Source organism: Ochotona curzoniae, unplaced genomic scaffold (assembly GCF_017591425.1).
Source record: "Ochotona curzoniae isolate NIBS_2020 unplaced genomic scaffold, NIBS_Ocur_1.0 contig_2404, whole genome shotgun sequence".
NCBI classification, from domain to species: Eukaryota; Metazoa; Chordata; class Mammalia; order Lagomorpha; family Ochotonidae; genus Ochotona; species Ochotona curzoniae.
This window is the reverse complement of record NW_024465451.1, coordinates 5,727,531-5,742,385: the sequence shown is the minus strand read 5'-3', so window position 1 is coordinate 5,742,385 and position 14,855 is coordinate 5,727,531. Positions and strand designations below refer to the sequence as shown.

Below are 14,855 nucleotides of genomic sequence, written 5' to 3'. Positions count from 1 at the left end.
GCTGTGGGGGAGTGGAGGAGGCTAGCAGCTACGGATTCATTTCTTTAAAAAATTGATTGGGGCCAGGTGCGGTGGCCTAGTAGTTAAAGTCCTTGCCTTAGGTGGAGGAATCCACTATGGGGGGAGGGTTGTGGAAGGGGTGGGGGGAATCCCAGTGCCTATAAAACTGTATCACATAAAAAAAGAAAAAATAAAGTCCTTGCCTTGTACGTGCTGGCATCCTGTGTGTGCGCCGGTTCTAATCCCGGCAGCCCAGCTTCCCATCCAGCTCCTTGTTCCCCATCCAGCTCCCTGCTTGTGGCCCAAAGCCTTGGGACCCTGCACCCACGTTGGAGATCCAGAAGAAGCTCCTGGCCTCTAGGTTTGGATTGGCTCGGCTCAGGCCATTACGCTCACTTGGGGAGTGAATCAGAGGATGGAAGATCTTCCTTTCTGTCTCTCTTCCTCTCTGTATTTCTGCCTTTCCAGTAAAAATAAATCTTAAGAAAAAAAGATTGATTGATTCGAAAGGCAGAGTTACAGAGAGAGATCTTCCATTTGTTCTGTCTTCAAATAGCCACAACCACCAGGGTTGGGTCAGACTGAAGCTAGGGGCCAGGAGCTTCATCCGGATCTCCCACGGGGTGCCATGTACTTGGGCCACCCTCCACGGACTTCCCAGGCACTTTAGCAGGGACAGGATCAAAGTAGAACTGCCAGGACAGGAAATGGTACCCATATGGGATGGCAGCACTACAGGTAGTGGTGCCTTAACTTGTCACACCCCAGGATTCATCATCAAAAACTTTGAAGGTTGGGTGGCAGTGTGGTACAGTGTGTTAAGCCGCTGTGTGCAATACTGGCATTCCATATTTAAGGGCAGGGTTGAGTCCTGGCTGTTCTGCTTCTGTTTCTGTTACTGACGCACCTGGGATGGCAGTAAGTGCATCACCTATAGGAATATGGGTCACCTATATGGGAGACCTAGATGGAGCTCTCGGCTCCTAGCTTCAGTTTGGGCTAGCCCCTGCCACTGCAACCATTTGGGCGAATGAGCCAGCAGCAGGTGGAAGATCTCTTTCTCTCTGTTTCTCTGCCCTTCAGATGAATGAAATAGAAAATGACTTTCTGGAGCCTGGACTCACCGTCTCAGGGTGAATGAAGTAGGCTAGGCAGCTCTGTGCCCTGTCTGTGCAGGTCGCATCAGGGGCCTGGAGTGTGCTTGGGAATGGAGACAGCTTATGACCCCTCCATCTCTTGTCCTCAACCTGCAGGTGTGGTCTCAGTGCCTGGCACACAGGCTGATGGGTTCCTCTGCGAGAAGTCCAAGTGCATGCTGAGGAACAGGACACTTCACTCAGCTCTGGGCACCCGCAGGCTCTCCCCAGCAGCTGTGGGAAGGCCACAGTGGCAGCTGGGACTCTGCTGGTCACTTCCTGAAACTTCAGACACCCTGTGGCTGCTCTGACCAGTCCTGCCTCTTTCCATCGCCCACACCCTTCATGTCACTTCCTCACTCTCAAGAGTAAAAGCATTTGCCTGTTTTTCCTATTCCACACTTGCCACGTGGGTTCCTGCTAAGACCCTGTCTGCTGGACACCCCGTCCGCTGTCACCTCCCGACTGTGTCAGTCATGGTCTGCACCCGCCGATCCAGAGCTCTGGGTACCACCAGCCAGTCTGCCCAAAAGAGTGAGATCCTTTCATCACCCCAGCAAGCCGATCCTCACGGAGCACTGCCTTTTCTCACCCACGAGCATTTGCCCTTGGGATGTACGTGGATGAGATGTGGGGTTGTCCTAAAAGGCTCGCAGCTCTAGTCTCTGTCTCATTTCTCATAGGACGATGGTTCTTGAAGGATCAGCAGCATCAACAGCACTGTGGAGCCTGTGAGGGGTGCTGGTTTGGGAGCCCATCACAGATTGACTGGTGCAGTAGATCCTGGGGTGGGATTTACGATATCCTGGAAGGGGGTCCAGATCACACTCAAGTCTGAGAAGCAGTGCTATTGGGCATCTGCCAGCGGGCATCCTGGCTTCACTCACTCCTGCCCCTCTGCCATCCGGGACTAGCTCTGTTCAGTGACAGGAGTGCCTGGCTCATGCTGCAGCCCCCAACCCCAACCCTGAGAATTCTCCTAAGGAGCCCATCACTCATCTTCTGAAACAGAGGTCTAAACACATTGAGCAGCTTTCTAGGCTCTGTGGTTGTTTTTAACTTTGCTTTCCTGCTTCATAAAATAGGGGGAAAAAATGGAGAAAAAAATGTAAATATGCCTATCACTGGTATGTGTGTGGCATTCATGGCGTGTGGTGTCTATGACCACACTGGTGTGTGGTGTGCAGGAGGGGGAACAACAGAAACAAATGTTGCATGAACTCCTCTGTCTCTTTAGCAGTACTTCAGAAGGCTCCATGTGGATACGGTCCTGCGCTGCTAAGAACCTATGTTTAATCTGACACACATGTGACTTGGGCTACAGCAACCAAGGATGGTCTCTTGACTGTCCCCCTCAAAGTCCCAGGTCCTTTGGTTTCAGACTCTGGGGTCCTTCTCTTTCAGGCCCAAGAGAATTGTCGTGTTGTGAGACACGGAAGTTGCACACCTCCTTGTCTGGGATGCATGTGAAGATCATGGGTGCATGCAGAGTTTCACACACCGACACTGCTGGGAACCTGAGCACAGAACATCTGCAGACATTCACGTGGGCCACGGGGCCACAGGGAACACGGAGACGGGGCTTCACAGAGGTGTGCACGCCGACTCCCGGGGGGCAGAGTTGGCATGTTTCCTACATGGGTTCCCCTTTCCTCCTAGTTTTTCTCCCTTTCCTTTTCAGTGAACTTGAGTTTGAACTTCATGTTAAGAAAAACCAGAAAAAGTTCTGGGGCTGATGTGATGGTTCGACTGGCTAATCCTAAGCACCAGCATTCCAGATGGGAGCTGGTTCAAGTCCCAGCTGCTCCACTTCCCATCCAGCTCCCTGCTTGTGGCCTGGCAAAGCAGTCAAGGATGGCCCAAAGCCTTGGGACCCTGCACCTGCGAAGGAGACCCAGAGGTGGATTCTGGATCTTGGCTCTGGATCAGTGCAGCTCTGGTTGTTGCAGTCACTTGGGAAGTGAATCAGTGGACGGACAATCTTTCGCTCTTCCTCTCCTCTCTCTGTAAACATTTGGGTGTGAACCAGAGTTTTTTGTATCTCCTTCTCTCTGTAATTCTGCATTTTCAGTAAAAATAAATACATCTTCAAATAATAATAAAAATAATAATAAAGAAAATCCCTCAGTCCTGCTTAGCCTTGAACATCTCCTGTTTCCATCCTTACATGTGTAAGGTGGGGAAATCTGGCAGCAGATGTTGAGGCGCCACCTCGTGGTTTTGTCTCATAACTTCATCTCAGCTCTTTTCATAATTAAAAAAAAAATGTATTTATATTTATTGGGAAGTCAGATTTACAGAGAGAAGGGGAGAGAGAGAAAGAGAGATCTTCTGTCCACTGGTTCATTCTCCAAGAGACCACAACAGCCAAAGCTGAGTCGATCTGAAGCCGGGAGCCAGGAGTTTCTTCTGAAGTCTCCCACATGGATGCAGAGTCCCAAGACATTGGGCTTTCCCAGGCCACAAGCAGGGAGCTGGAAGGGAAATGGAGCAGCCGGGACACAAACTGGTGCCCATATGGGATCCTGGCACATGCAAAATGAGGATTTAGCCACTAGGCTATCATGCCAGGCCCTCTTTTTGCACTTTCAAGTAAATGATTGGGAGCAAGCAATCTTGGTAACCCAGCCCTCCTCGCAGTCCAGAGTCCAGACCTCTCCAACCACACACCTCTCTGAAGTCCAGAGTTCGGTGTGCCTTGTACTACAGAGCTTTTCAGGATCTGATCCTCTCCCTGCCGCCCCAGGCACAAGGGAAGCACCTGCCCTGCAGGGATGGAGGTGCTTGTCTCGGTCCTTCCCTCTCTTTTCACTTCTCCAGGTGACCACAGCTGTTCCATAAGCACAAATTCACTGTTTGTTGTACAAGTCCATTTCCGTGGTGGTGTCCCCTGGGCCAGTGAAGATCTTGGTCATCCAGCCAGTGGCCTAGACCAGGAATGTGGGAAGTCACCCTTGGCTCCCTGTCCCCTTTCCTCATCCCTTCACAGTCTGGCCCGCTGACACCTTCCTGTCTCTTCCCCACCCCACTGGGGCTGGCTTCCTGCCTCAGTCACCCCTCTGCTGGCCAGTCCTCTTTGTTAGATGTAAATTGGAGCACATCTGACCCACCCCTAGACCTGCAGTTGGCCCTTGCGCAGACGATCCGTTGGGTCTGCTTCACAGCTTGGCCTGCTAGGACCTGGTCCCTCTGGGCCTTGGCCACTGATGCAGCTGCATCTTCCACCTCTGCCCATTTCCTGCCTACACTGCGGCAGTACTGAACATGGACAGTTCTGAAGCCTGCCGGCCTTTTGTGTGGGCTGTCCCTCTGCTTGTGCACCTGGCAAGTGCCTCCTCGCCTGCCAGTCCCGAAGCAAAGGCTTACTCTGCATTTTTCTGCACCTGTTCATTTTAGCCAAGGGCTCCTGGGCCCCAGGGTCTGAGATTTTTCACATTTTCCACCAAGAATCCAGGCTGTGTTGCATGGAGGTTTGAGGATCTGGGTGCAGGACTGGAGGGTGCGGGCTTGGGTTCAGGCCCATCAGGTGAGGCTCTCTCTTGCTCTTCCCACTTGGCATATGGGTCAGCAGCCGGTACCAGCTTCAGTCTGCCTGTTTTTATTGGGTTGGTAGTAATCTCTGATTGAAAAGCAGGATTTCACAAGTGAGTGAGGATTCCTGGGGCAGAGGGGACTGTGCGTTTCTCCAGAGCCTCCCCACTACTGCCTCCAGCTGGTGGGTGTGAACCTGAACCCATTGGGGCATTGGATGAACTGCAGCTGCATTGAGCCCTGGCTCGGGCATTCATAGCTACCATACCTACGACAAAAAAATCACTCATCCCTGCTTCAGCTTCCTTATCTGTCAGGCTAAACAACATTGCCCTCTTCCCAGTGTTCTTGGGAGGGCTGACAGAGGCAACATTTATGAGGTGCACTTGGCAGGGTATGTGCTGGGCGGATGAGAGCTGGGAGCATGTGGTGGGAAGAGTAGGTGCAGTGCAGACCACACAGAAAGCTCCTTGTCACCAATGAACATTTATTGAGTGTCCACATGTGCACAGCTTTGAACTTGGCGGTTACAGAACGCGCTGGGGGTGGAGGTGGGGAAAGCAAAGAATCAGGGGGTGTGTGCATTATGTGCTGGGGTGGGGTTCCCCCTGGGTTCCCAAGAAAGGTGGTCTCTGCTGGAGCCGCCAGGCGCGTCTCTCTGCAGAGAGGGCTTGTAGAAGGGGCTGGGGTTTAAGCCAGGCACCACGGTGGCAGTGGGGTGCAATCACAGGGGAAAACATGCGGATTTGGGGGATGTGCCCTTCCTGTTCCTGGCCCCTGCCAGGTGAGCCACACAGGGATCACACGCTCAGGTGTCCAAGCAGGGATAAGGACAAGCAAAATAAATACCCCCCACCCCCAATCCCTATAGCCACTCTGCTGCAACACGAAACAAAAGCTTGGGGACCCAGGTCCAATGAGCCCTGGGTCCTCTTGAGGAAGTGCAGTGGAAAAGGTTTGCCACCCTCCACTGGGCCTGTCCACCCCAAGCTCCCCTAAAAGACAGGGCCAAGTTCAGACCCTGGGGCGCTCTAGTTGATAGGAAGAACTGTGATGTCTCTGATGTCTATGGCCCGAGCCTGCTTTCTGCCCAAGAGGTTGAGGGCTGCGGGGCCAATTTGAAGGACGTGGACCTGGAGGGCCAGCGGGGGATGCCACAGCCTTGGGGAGCCCACGCCCTGGCCGGCAGGGCACATGGGCAGAGGCAGTCAGCTCCTGCCAGCCCTGTTCTAGCTTGGGGCCTCCCCTCCTGTGCATGGGGGGAGCCAGACATCAGACACAATGACACCTCGTGCCCCCCTCCCTGGGGGCTTGCTCCAACCTTCCCCGGCCTGGCGGGGGCAACCACGTGGATTTCCAAGCCGACCCCTGCCCCCAAGGGGGGCTGGCGGGACGGAACGCAGTTCCTTACATTGGAGGGGTGGGCGCTGTACCCTTGTCCTCGGAAAAAGCCAGAAAGCTGGGGTGTTTGTTGAGGGGGAGATATCTGGGGAGGGGATCCAGTTTGGGGGCTTCAGGGAAGATGCCTCCTCCCTCCTTCCCTCGCTGCCCGGCCTGGGTCTGTCCCCAGTGGCCATCCCCTCAGGGCTCTGCCAGACATTGCTCCAGGGCAGCCATGCGGTAGTGGCTGGCTGTCTCCTCACCTGCCTGCAGCCTCATGGCCTCCCGGCACAGCCGGTTGGCCCGCGCCAACTCCACCAGGACACCCTGGTAGGCGGCCACCATCTCGGGTTTGACGGAGCTAGGGCTGACACTGCCTAGCAGCTGCAGCAGTTCCTGGGGCCAACGGGAGCGCAAGGCAGCGGGAGCCAGCCAGGGCAGCAGCGGCACACAGCCCGTGAAGGCCTGCATGCCCAGGAACCAGAGCTCCTGCAGGTCAGCCCAGATGCCCTCGTAGTCAGGTGACAGAGCCAGCACTGCCTGCTCTGAGCCGGGGGTGGCCCGTGCCACGTGTGACTGAGATAGGAAGAGGATGGCGGCGGCGAAGAAACCTCGGGATGCTGGTGTTCCCTGAAGAGCTGGAAGACAAGGAAGGGCAAGGGGGGCATGATGGGCCAAGAGCTGGGCAACAATTGTGCTCTCCCCCTGCATCCTGGATGCTTGGGCATCTGGTACCCCACCTCTGACACTGGCTGTGTGTCTTTGGTAACAGGATGTATTGGGATGTATCAGCTTCCTCGCTTATGCAATGGGATCAGTTGCACCACCCTCAGAACCTTGCTAGGGGGATTAAAAAGTGATACGCTTAAGTCCCTCTGCAGGTGTAGGAGGTGGGAGGCAGCTACAAGAGAACTTTCCTTCAGGTTCTCAGGGTGGTAATTGAAGCTGCGCCGTCTAGAGCACTTCACCAGGCTAAGGCAGCCACGACTGTTTGATTCCAGGGCCAGCAGAGGGCGCCAGAGGGCAGCAAGAGCCGCTCTGGCTGACCTGCCCACCACCCACCATGAAGGGGCTCTCCAGGAGGCTTCTTCTAGCCTGGCAGGACTGTGACTGCGATGGTCCCTAGTAGGGAACTGCCAGAGAGTGTGAGGGGCTCCTGGCCCACAGGGACACACTCTCCTGCCTACTGTGGGTACCCTGTTGGGATCTCCACCCCGGCAAGGGGAACATGGAGGCAGCTGAGGGGATGGGCACATTACACCCTGTTCCCGGGCATCTGCTCAGCTCCTCCCCGCTGACAGATGGGGCACAGGGAACAGGCGGGGACAGAGGGACCCAAGCAGACACCCACGGCCAAAGTGGGAGACACCAAAGGGCTGCAGGGGGCTGGAGGGGAGGCCCTCTCCCCTTGCAGGCTGTCATGAGGCAAAGCTGGGAGAAGAGGTGTGCAGAGGGTAGGGTGGTGGGTAGGTGGCTGGGTTTTGGGAAGGGGTGGGTGTGCTGAGCAGAGAGAAACCTCAATGGAGGAGAGGCAGGTTTCTGACTCAAGGCCTGGCTGGGGGCGGCTGCTCCACCTTGCAACAGGATTCAAATTCCTGGGGCTACAGGGATTCCAGGTGCCTCTGCTTTGCTCAGAGTGGGCCTGTACTTAACACCCACCAGGCCTTGCCTTAGAAGCCTTCAGGAGTGAATGCTATCATTTCAGCAAGGCAGGAGGGAGTGGAGGCTGGGTGGGTGCTGCAGAGATCATTGCTTCATACTTGGAGATCATTTTTCTGAAAACAATGGACCTGCTCCTGGAATGTTGCAGTCCCGTCCAAGTCTCCTGGCCTCCCCCCTCAAGTCCCATTGCCCCGCTAGTGAGGGCTTACCTGGAGAGGTGCTAAGGAGCCTGGCCATGAGGAGGCCCAGGGTGGCCACGTTGGCGGCCAGAAGCAGCCGCCCCTGTTGTTGCACGAGTGCAGGAAGTGATGTCATCAGGGTGTTCATCAGGGATGTGAAGCAGGCGTCACGTCTGGGAAGGAGGGAAGGCAAGGAGCAGAGAAGGCAGGGGTTAATAGAGCCAGATGGGGCCCTTTGCAAAGCCTGCAACCTGGGGATCCCAGCTCCATGGGGGCCAGAAATCGGGCAGCAGTGAGAGGAACTGCTGCTAAGATGCCTTGGGCCTCACCCAAGCCATCTGGAGTTGGCGGGGGTGGGGGTTGTCCCAGACTGGGTTACAGCTGCAGTGGGTAGAGGTGCCCAGAGGCAGTACTTGGGGGTTCTGGCTATGCCGGATCCTTGCGTGGAAGCAGCTAGACTTGTCTGTCCATTCAGGAAGCTGCAGGCGTGCAGAAGCAAAGTAGGCAGCCGGGATGGGAAGCCACTGTGCAGCTCTCTTAGCTTCCTCTGTCCCCCTCCCCAGCCTCCCCGAGCTCCCTCTCACTTGATGAGCCCTGGTGCAGTGACCACGAGGTTGAGGAAGATGTGGCAGCAGGTCTGTAAGCCGATCTCCACACTGTCGGGCAGCACCGAGGTGTCATGCCCGGGGGACGTGAGCTCCCATTGCTGCAGGAAGTACTTGCAGAGGAGTGAAGGGGCCCCCTCCTTGATCAGGATCTCCCGGGGTCCATCTTCAACAGTCAGGTGGCACCAGCCAGGCAGAAGGAGCCTGTGGGGCAGGGGAGGGGCACACGATGTGGGTTAGGAAGTGTGAAGGCTCCAAGACTCCCTGTCAGAGGGCACCGTGGGAACAGGAGGGGCAGGGTGTGTCCTCAGGGCGCATGCACGGGGTCACACGGGCCCAGGGTCAGACCCGGTTGGTGCCTCCTGGGGAGCTGGCAAGTCAGGCTTCTTCCTCTTTTAACATGTGAATGAAGCCCAATCAGCTCTGCCCCAAAGCAGATGCTCAGTAAATCACCCAAGTTCTTTTTATTTGGGGGGAGAGGGCTCAGCAAGTGGGTCCCCTGAAAACAGTATGAACAATCCTGAGTGAATTCTCAAAGCACATTCAGGGGGCTAGCCAGTTTCAGGGGGAAAGAGAAGTGACCCCAGGTGACACTGTTCCTGCAGAATGTACCCGCAGGCTCACCGGAGAGCGTCCCCTGGCCAGCTGGGTCCCGGGGTGGTAGGGGAGATGGCCAGGGTAGCCACTTGCTGGGAAAGGTCTCCGGTCTCCTCGGCCTCCTCGTACAGGGTCTTGGCATAGCGGACGAGGAAGGGCAGCAGCTGGCACACTTCCTTGCGCAGGGATGATGTCTCCTCGGCCAGCCAGGCGCCCAGGATCCGCACCGAGGCAAACACGAAGGGTTCCTTCTGCTTCTCTGACCCCACCTATTTCCCCCGCAAAAGGACCACTTTGAGAGATGAAGCAGGACCAGAGACCCTCCCTGGCCCTACCAGCCTGCAGGCCAGCCCGGAAATTTCCCAGCTGGAAGGCAGTTCTGGTCCGTTAGTTCTTCCAAGGCAGGCACCAAGGCTTATTCTGCCCAATGCACCCCACTTTCAGCACCTTGGACAGGGGCTTACAGGGTGGGTTGGAGGGTGGGTTTAGGGTTTGGAAGGGGCCCTTAGTGCACATCTGCTGGGTAAGCTGCATCTCAGAGCAGCCACCCAAGGCTAGAAGGAAGTTCACAGGGAAAACCCAAGCAAACGCTCCAGAGCAGCAGCTCTGATCCAGGGTCACGAGATGTACTTCTGGCTCCTGTGTAGACATCCGCAACAGGATGAATTAGAAAGTGAGACCAGAGTCAAGTATGGTGAGTGGGATGCAGAGTCGGTGAGCTCAGTGGCTGGAGCAGATTATTAAATAGATCACGGTTAGGACTGAATCCTGTGGGGACAGGCTAGCTGGCTGCTCAAACAGCAAGAGACGTGACTGGGCACTGTCAAACAGATTCAGTAAAAGCTCTGTAGAGGCGGGCCCAGACAGCCCCGGGCCTTTCTATGCACCATGACACGTGTGTGCGTGTGTAAAACAATGCTAGAGTAAGCACAACAGACTCCTCTGACTTAGTGTGTGGCGTGTAGTGTGTATGTCTCTCCAGAGAAGCACTTTGAGTGGGAGGTTACCGTGTCGCGTGTGTGCGTGCTGGGAGGTGAGTGCACATATGGTGAGTGGTATGGTGCTGGTATGCAGGCTCAGGGCGGGGAGGGGGAGCGGGTGATGGGAGGCTGGGTCACAACTCCTCAGAGTGCTGTATGCGGCAGCTGCGATGTCATCCCACATCCCCCTTCTGTCCCCTGGTCCTGTGGCTCCTGGCCTGGTGGGCCAGGTCATCTTTACCTGCTGCAGGTAGTGGATGACAGCCCCAATGGCCTCCTTCATGATGCTCACGAGCTGTACCTTCTGGGGTTCCTTAAGCAGTGACTGCTCACAGCGGGTGCACTCCTGGATGCCCAACTCCATGAGGGCATAGCAGGCGGTCACTACATCCTCTTTTACCTCTGTGCCTGTCTCCTCCAGGGCCAGTCGCACCTCCACGCACGCCAGGTTCACCAGCAGGGACAGGAACTTGCTCCCGGAGTTGCCCGCCGGGATCCAGTCGGAACCACAGGCATGAGCCAGGCGGGCTGCCAGCTTCAGCGCAGGGTTACGCTGCCAGGAACTCAGCTTGCTTCCCAGGATGCGTGCCAGCCCGGCCTGCAGATCCCGGAGGCATTCAGGGGGCACGGTTGTCGGGGGCAGGAAGATGGGCAGCAGCTGGCAGAGCTCGAACTTGCTGGCATCCTCGGCTTTCTGGAAATCCTCACTGAGGCCCCGCAACACGGCTAGTAGGTCGGGCTCCGCCTCCTTCCAGCACTGGGTCTCGGCAGCAGCCAGCAGCCCTACAAGGAGCGCTAGGGCCTGGTCGAAGCCGTAGCCGTGCCCTAGGTAGGCCTGGCACAGGGCAGACACGGTGCCCCCCGCAATGAGGTGCCGGGGCCCTCGGGGCGTGCCTGCTACGGCCGTCAAACACTGGTAGGTGTCGTCAACCATGGAGCGGCGGGCAGCGTCATCGGGGTCTCCCCTGGCTGTGAGGAAGGTGCTAAGGATGGGGATCTTGTTCAGAACCTGGGGATGGGCGGCCAGTTCAGGGTCGCTGCAGAAGCAAGCCAGCAGGGCCACGCCCAGCGCCCGGAGAACGTGGTCCGGGCAGCCATCGGGTGCCTCCTTGGTGGTCAGCAGACGGTTGGGAAAGGTGAAGCCGACAGCATCGAAGATCCGCCGCCGAGTTTTGGCGTCGATGTCTCCTGCTTTCACTGCCTTGGTCACCTGGGTGGGGTGGGGAGCAATATGTGCTGTCAGTGGGAACAAGTGGCAGCCACTGTCCCTGCCTGGCACCCTGGGGTGCGGAGGGCCGGCAGGAGTGGGTTATGCAAACAGATCTCTGGCAACAGACGGGGTGACCTCTTGAGAGTCCCTTCAGTTAAGAATCATCTCACAGAAGTGGCGGGGTGGGGTTGGGGGACCTTGAAACCCTCCTCCTCCACTCCTTTGGCTTTTGGGCAAAGTTCTACTAAGATGCCCCCAACCTTGGCTGGGAGGGGCTCAGAACTTCGTGCTTTGAGTGCCTCAGGGATTTGGGGTCCTTCTATGGGCTCCCTCCAGAGAAGTCTCTGATACATTTCCGTCACCTTCTCGAGGTGGGGAATGGCTCCTGTGTCTCGCCGCCCTGCCTGTCAAAACATTTTCCCTTCCATTTCACCTAAACACCTCCTCTGCTGCAGTGTGAGCCCTTGACTCCACAGCCTTCTCCCTGTTGCCATGGCAAACAAGCAGTGGCTGTACTCCCTCCTCCCTTCACCCCCCACACACCAACACCCCCCCCCCCAGCACTGCAGCTCTCGCTCTGCTGTCCCCAGCTTGGGTGTCTCCAGCGGCAAGCTGAGTCCCGAACCCCTACCCTCTGTTCTTCTGCCCAGTCTCTCGGACCCCTCCTCAATCATTTCCAGCTGGGCCTCTCTGCACAACAACCGTTTCCCAACCCTGCAGAACTGTGCACATCGCTACCTGCTGCTGTTACCCTATGAGTCAGTTCCCCACCTGCTCTGGGATGCTCCAGAGAGCAGACGCAGGCAGCCTCCTCCAGGGCCCCCAGCCCAGTGTCAGTGCTTTATAAAGCAACTCCCCCCACCCGCTTCACCCTTTATCCCTTCTGTGCTCATTCTCAGGGGAGTAAGAAAAAAGCAAAAAGTACAGACAGGGTCTTGGGTGTCTGCAGTGCTGCCAGCAGCACCTCCATGTCCTCGGGGAATCCTGACCCCATTCCTAGGGGGCCCCTCCACCCAGCTCTTCCCACTTCCCGGTTTTCCGCCAGTTCCTTACTAGCAGCAGGGCTGCAAACTGCTCGCTGTCATTCTTGGCCTCCCGCAGGGCTCCCAGGTACCGCTCCAGGGTGGGGTTTCGGCTCTCTGCCTGGTTCAGAGCTGGCTCGCAATCCGAGGCCATGATGCCCGCCTTGCCCAACTGTGAACACAAGAGGGACTGAGCATCCCTCTGCAGAGGAGGGGCGGAGGCGGGGGCGGGGGTGGGAGTGGAGGCTGCAGGGAGGGCTGAGCACAGAGGGAGGGGAGGGGAGGATCTGGAGGCCGGCTCCTTCTGGGGGTGGGGGTGGGGGGGGACCTCTGCTAGGAGGGCTGGACCTGCAGATCCTTAGGGATGAGGAAGGGACCCTGAACCAAGGTCACCTACAGGAAGTGGGGAAGGGAGGACCAAGCGCCCTGCTGCTCAGCCTGAACGCATCTCCTGGGGAGAGAAGGGGCTGGCCCCCTTGGCAGCAGAGGCCAGGTTTGGTGGCAGCACACAGGAAAGTGAGTGGGGAGGACAGACAGGAAGGAATGGAGACATACAGGACGAAGTTTGATTTGGCAGACTTGGGTTGACAAGGGAGGGTGGAGGGGAGATGGGAAAGGGCATCCTAGGCTTCGCTCCTTCAGAGGCGGCAAGAAATGAGCTCCAGCAACACTGAGAATATGAAGTCACACCAGAGAAGGCGGCGGGGCCCCTCCAGGAAGCTCACCCCTCCAGCCAGGGCGCTCAGCCGCCCCCGCAGGCTCCTCGCATCCTCTCCTTTCCCTCCCTCGGGCAGAAGCTGCAGCAGCAGCAGTAGCAGCAGCGGTGGCGGTGGCAGTGGCAAGCAGCAGCGGCAGAAGCAGCAGAATTAACCCCTTGCCCACCCTCTCCTTGCCCTCCCCATCCCACTCCCAGCCTGTGGATACCAGCAGGGACCGAAGAAGCAAAAAGTAGGGGGACGGGAACAGGGAGAGGGTCCCAGGTAGCTTCTGAGACAACAGAGCATCCAAGAGCTGGGTAATCAAAGCGAGGTGGCCGAGATGGGGAGATGAGGAGGGAAGAGGGTTTCTGGCGGTCACCACCTGTCCCGCCGCAGCCAGGTCACAACACGACATTGATGAAGTCACGACAGGGCAGCGATGAGGTCACACTTCACGATGGCGTGGAGATGTCACGGAGAGATCACAGCAAAATCACGACATGGGGAGGAGGCACAGCCCCCAAAGGGGATAGGGAAAATTATTATTCTTTTTTTTAAAAAGATACTGAACAGGGCTGTGACAAAATGGAGTCTTGACAGGGCACGGTGATGTCGCGATATGGCGCGATGGAGTCGCGATAGGGTCCCCAGGGTGTGTCGGCATCGATCAGCGCCGGCTCCGAGAGACTCCGGCTGGGATGCAGGGGAGGGTCTGAAGGGGGCTGAGCTCACCAGGCTGAGGCCCCGAGCTGCGAAGTCTCCTCCAGGCGCGATGCTCCAGGAGCTTGGGGCCGCTGCTCACGCCGCGTTGCCCACTCCAGGCTCCAGGCTGCTGCAGCTCCACCCCCACCCCCGCAGCGCGCCCGACCAATCCGGAGCCGCCTCACTCCGAACGCTGGCCAATGGCATGGCGGGGCGCTAAGCCGCAGGGGGCTGCCGCCGCGTCCGCCATCTTGCTTGTGGGCATTGCCCGAGTCTGGTGCCTAGGACTCGTGCGCTTAAGACGTAAAGTGTGTAGACTTCCTCAGGAGAGCGGGAAGCGAGAGGCTGGGGGCCCAGACTCCTTCGCCTGCGTGCGTAGTCCTAGCTCTTCTGGACCGCCCCTCCTCCCCCTCGGGCTCGCGGCTGGAAATTGCTCTTCCGGGGAGGTGGGTGCGGGAGGCTGTGCTTCCGGGTGCAGGTGGGAGGAGGCTACGCTTCCGGCCTCCGTCGCTGTCCAGGGATACTGAGGCGAGAAGGGAGCTGTCCGGGTGGGGAGGCCGCACTGCTTTATTCCTCCTTCCCCTGGGTGAGGGGAATGAAGGTTGGGAACCCCGAACCCATGGAGCGGAAGGAGGCGGAGGCTGTCGAGAGCCGGGGCCCCGCTAGGTGGCCGTGAGCCCCCGGTAGGTGGCCGGAGGCGGCTGGCTGCTTGGCCGAGGACCACGAGCTAGGGGAGGGGTAGACGGGGACGGGTCATGTCTGGGGGTGCGCTGGCCGGGAGTTGGGACTCTTGGCCCGGGCAAGGGGCAGCCTGCTGCTGGTGGCCTTGCAGGTGCGGAGCTTGGGTCCCCAGCAGGAACCCTGATTCTTTGGTAGCCTGGGCCTGGTCCTCTCTCCCTCTCTCTCTCTCTCCATTCCCTGACAATCCAGCGAGCCGACAGGGCACTGCTTTTCCACCTTCAGACTCTGCAGCCTGGCCCTGGGGTGTTGGGGCTCCCCCGCCACCCCCAGATCAAAAGTTTATGCAGAATTAGGGGGCGGGGTTGAGCACAGTGTGGACCATCAGAGGCCAGAGCCGCCTCTGTCAGGGGGTCCTTCCGAGGGTCTTGTGGTGGCTGCAGTGAAAACAAAGGTGACAGTCACCCATGGGGCG

General features: G+C 57.8%; 2 protein-coding genes across 2 annotated transcripts in view; one reads left to right on the top strand and one right to left on the bottom strand.

The window, feature by feature from the left end:
* Positions 1-5,140: 5,140 nt before the first annotated feature.
* On the bottom strand, positions 5,141-13,834 carry NCDN (neurochondrin). Its single transcript, XM_040974193.1, has 8 exons — positions 13,733-13,834; positions 13,383-13,450; positions 12,334-12,474; positions 10,312-11,280; positions 9,118-9,359; positions 8,473-8,697; positions 7,919-8,061; positions 5,141-6,685 (listed from the first exon to the last, which is right to left on the bottom strand). The coding sequence occupies exons 2-8, from the start codon at positions 13,413-13,415 to the stop codon at positions 6,249-6,251; spliced, it is 2,190 nt and encodes a 729-aa protein (XP_040830127.1). The 5' UTR covers positions 13,416-13,450; positions 13,733-13,834; the 3' UTR covers positions 5,141-6,248.
* Positions 13,835-14,224: 390 nt separating this feature from the next.
* Positions 14,225-14,855, top strand: part of KIAA0319L (KIAA0319 like) — a 109,021-nt gene continuing 108,390 nt past the window's right edge. Inside the window, exon 1 of the mRNA XM_040974192.1 lies at positions 14,225-14,385. The gene's annotated coding sequence lies outside the window, so the exon portion shown is untranslated. The remainder of the gene's footprint in view (positions 14,386-14,855) is intronic.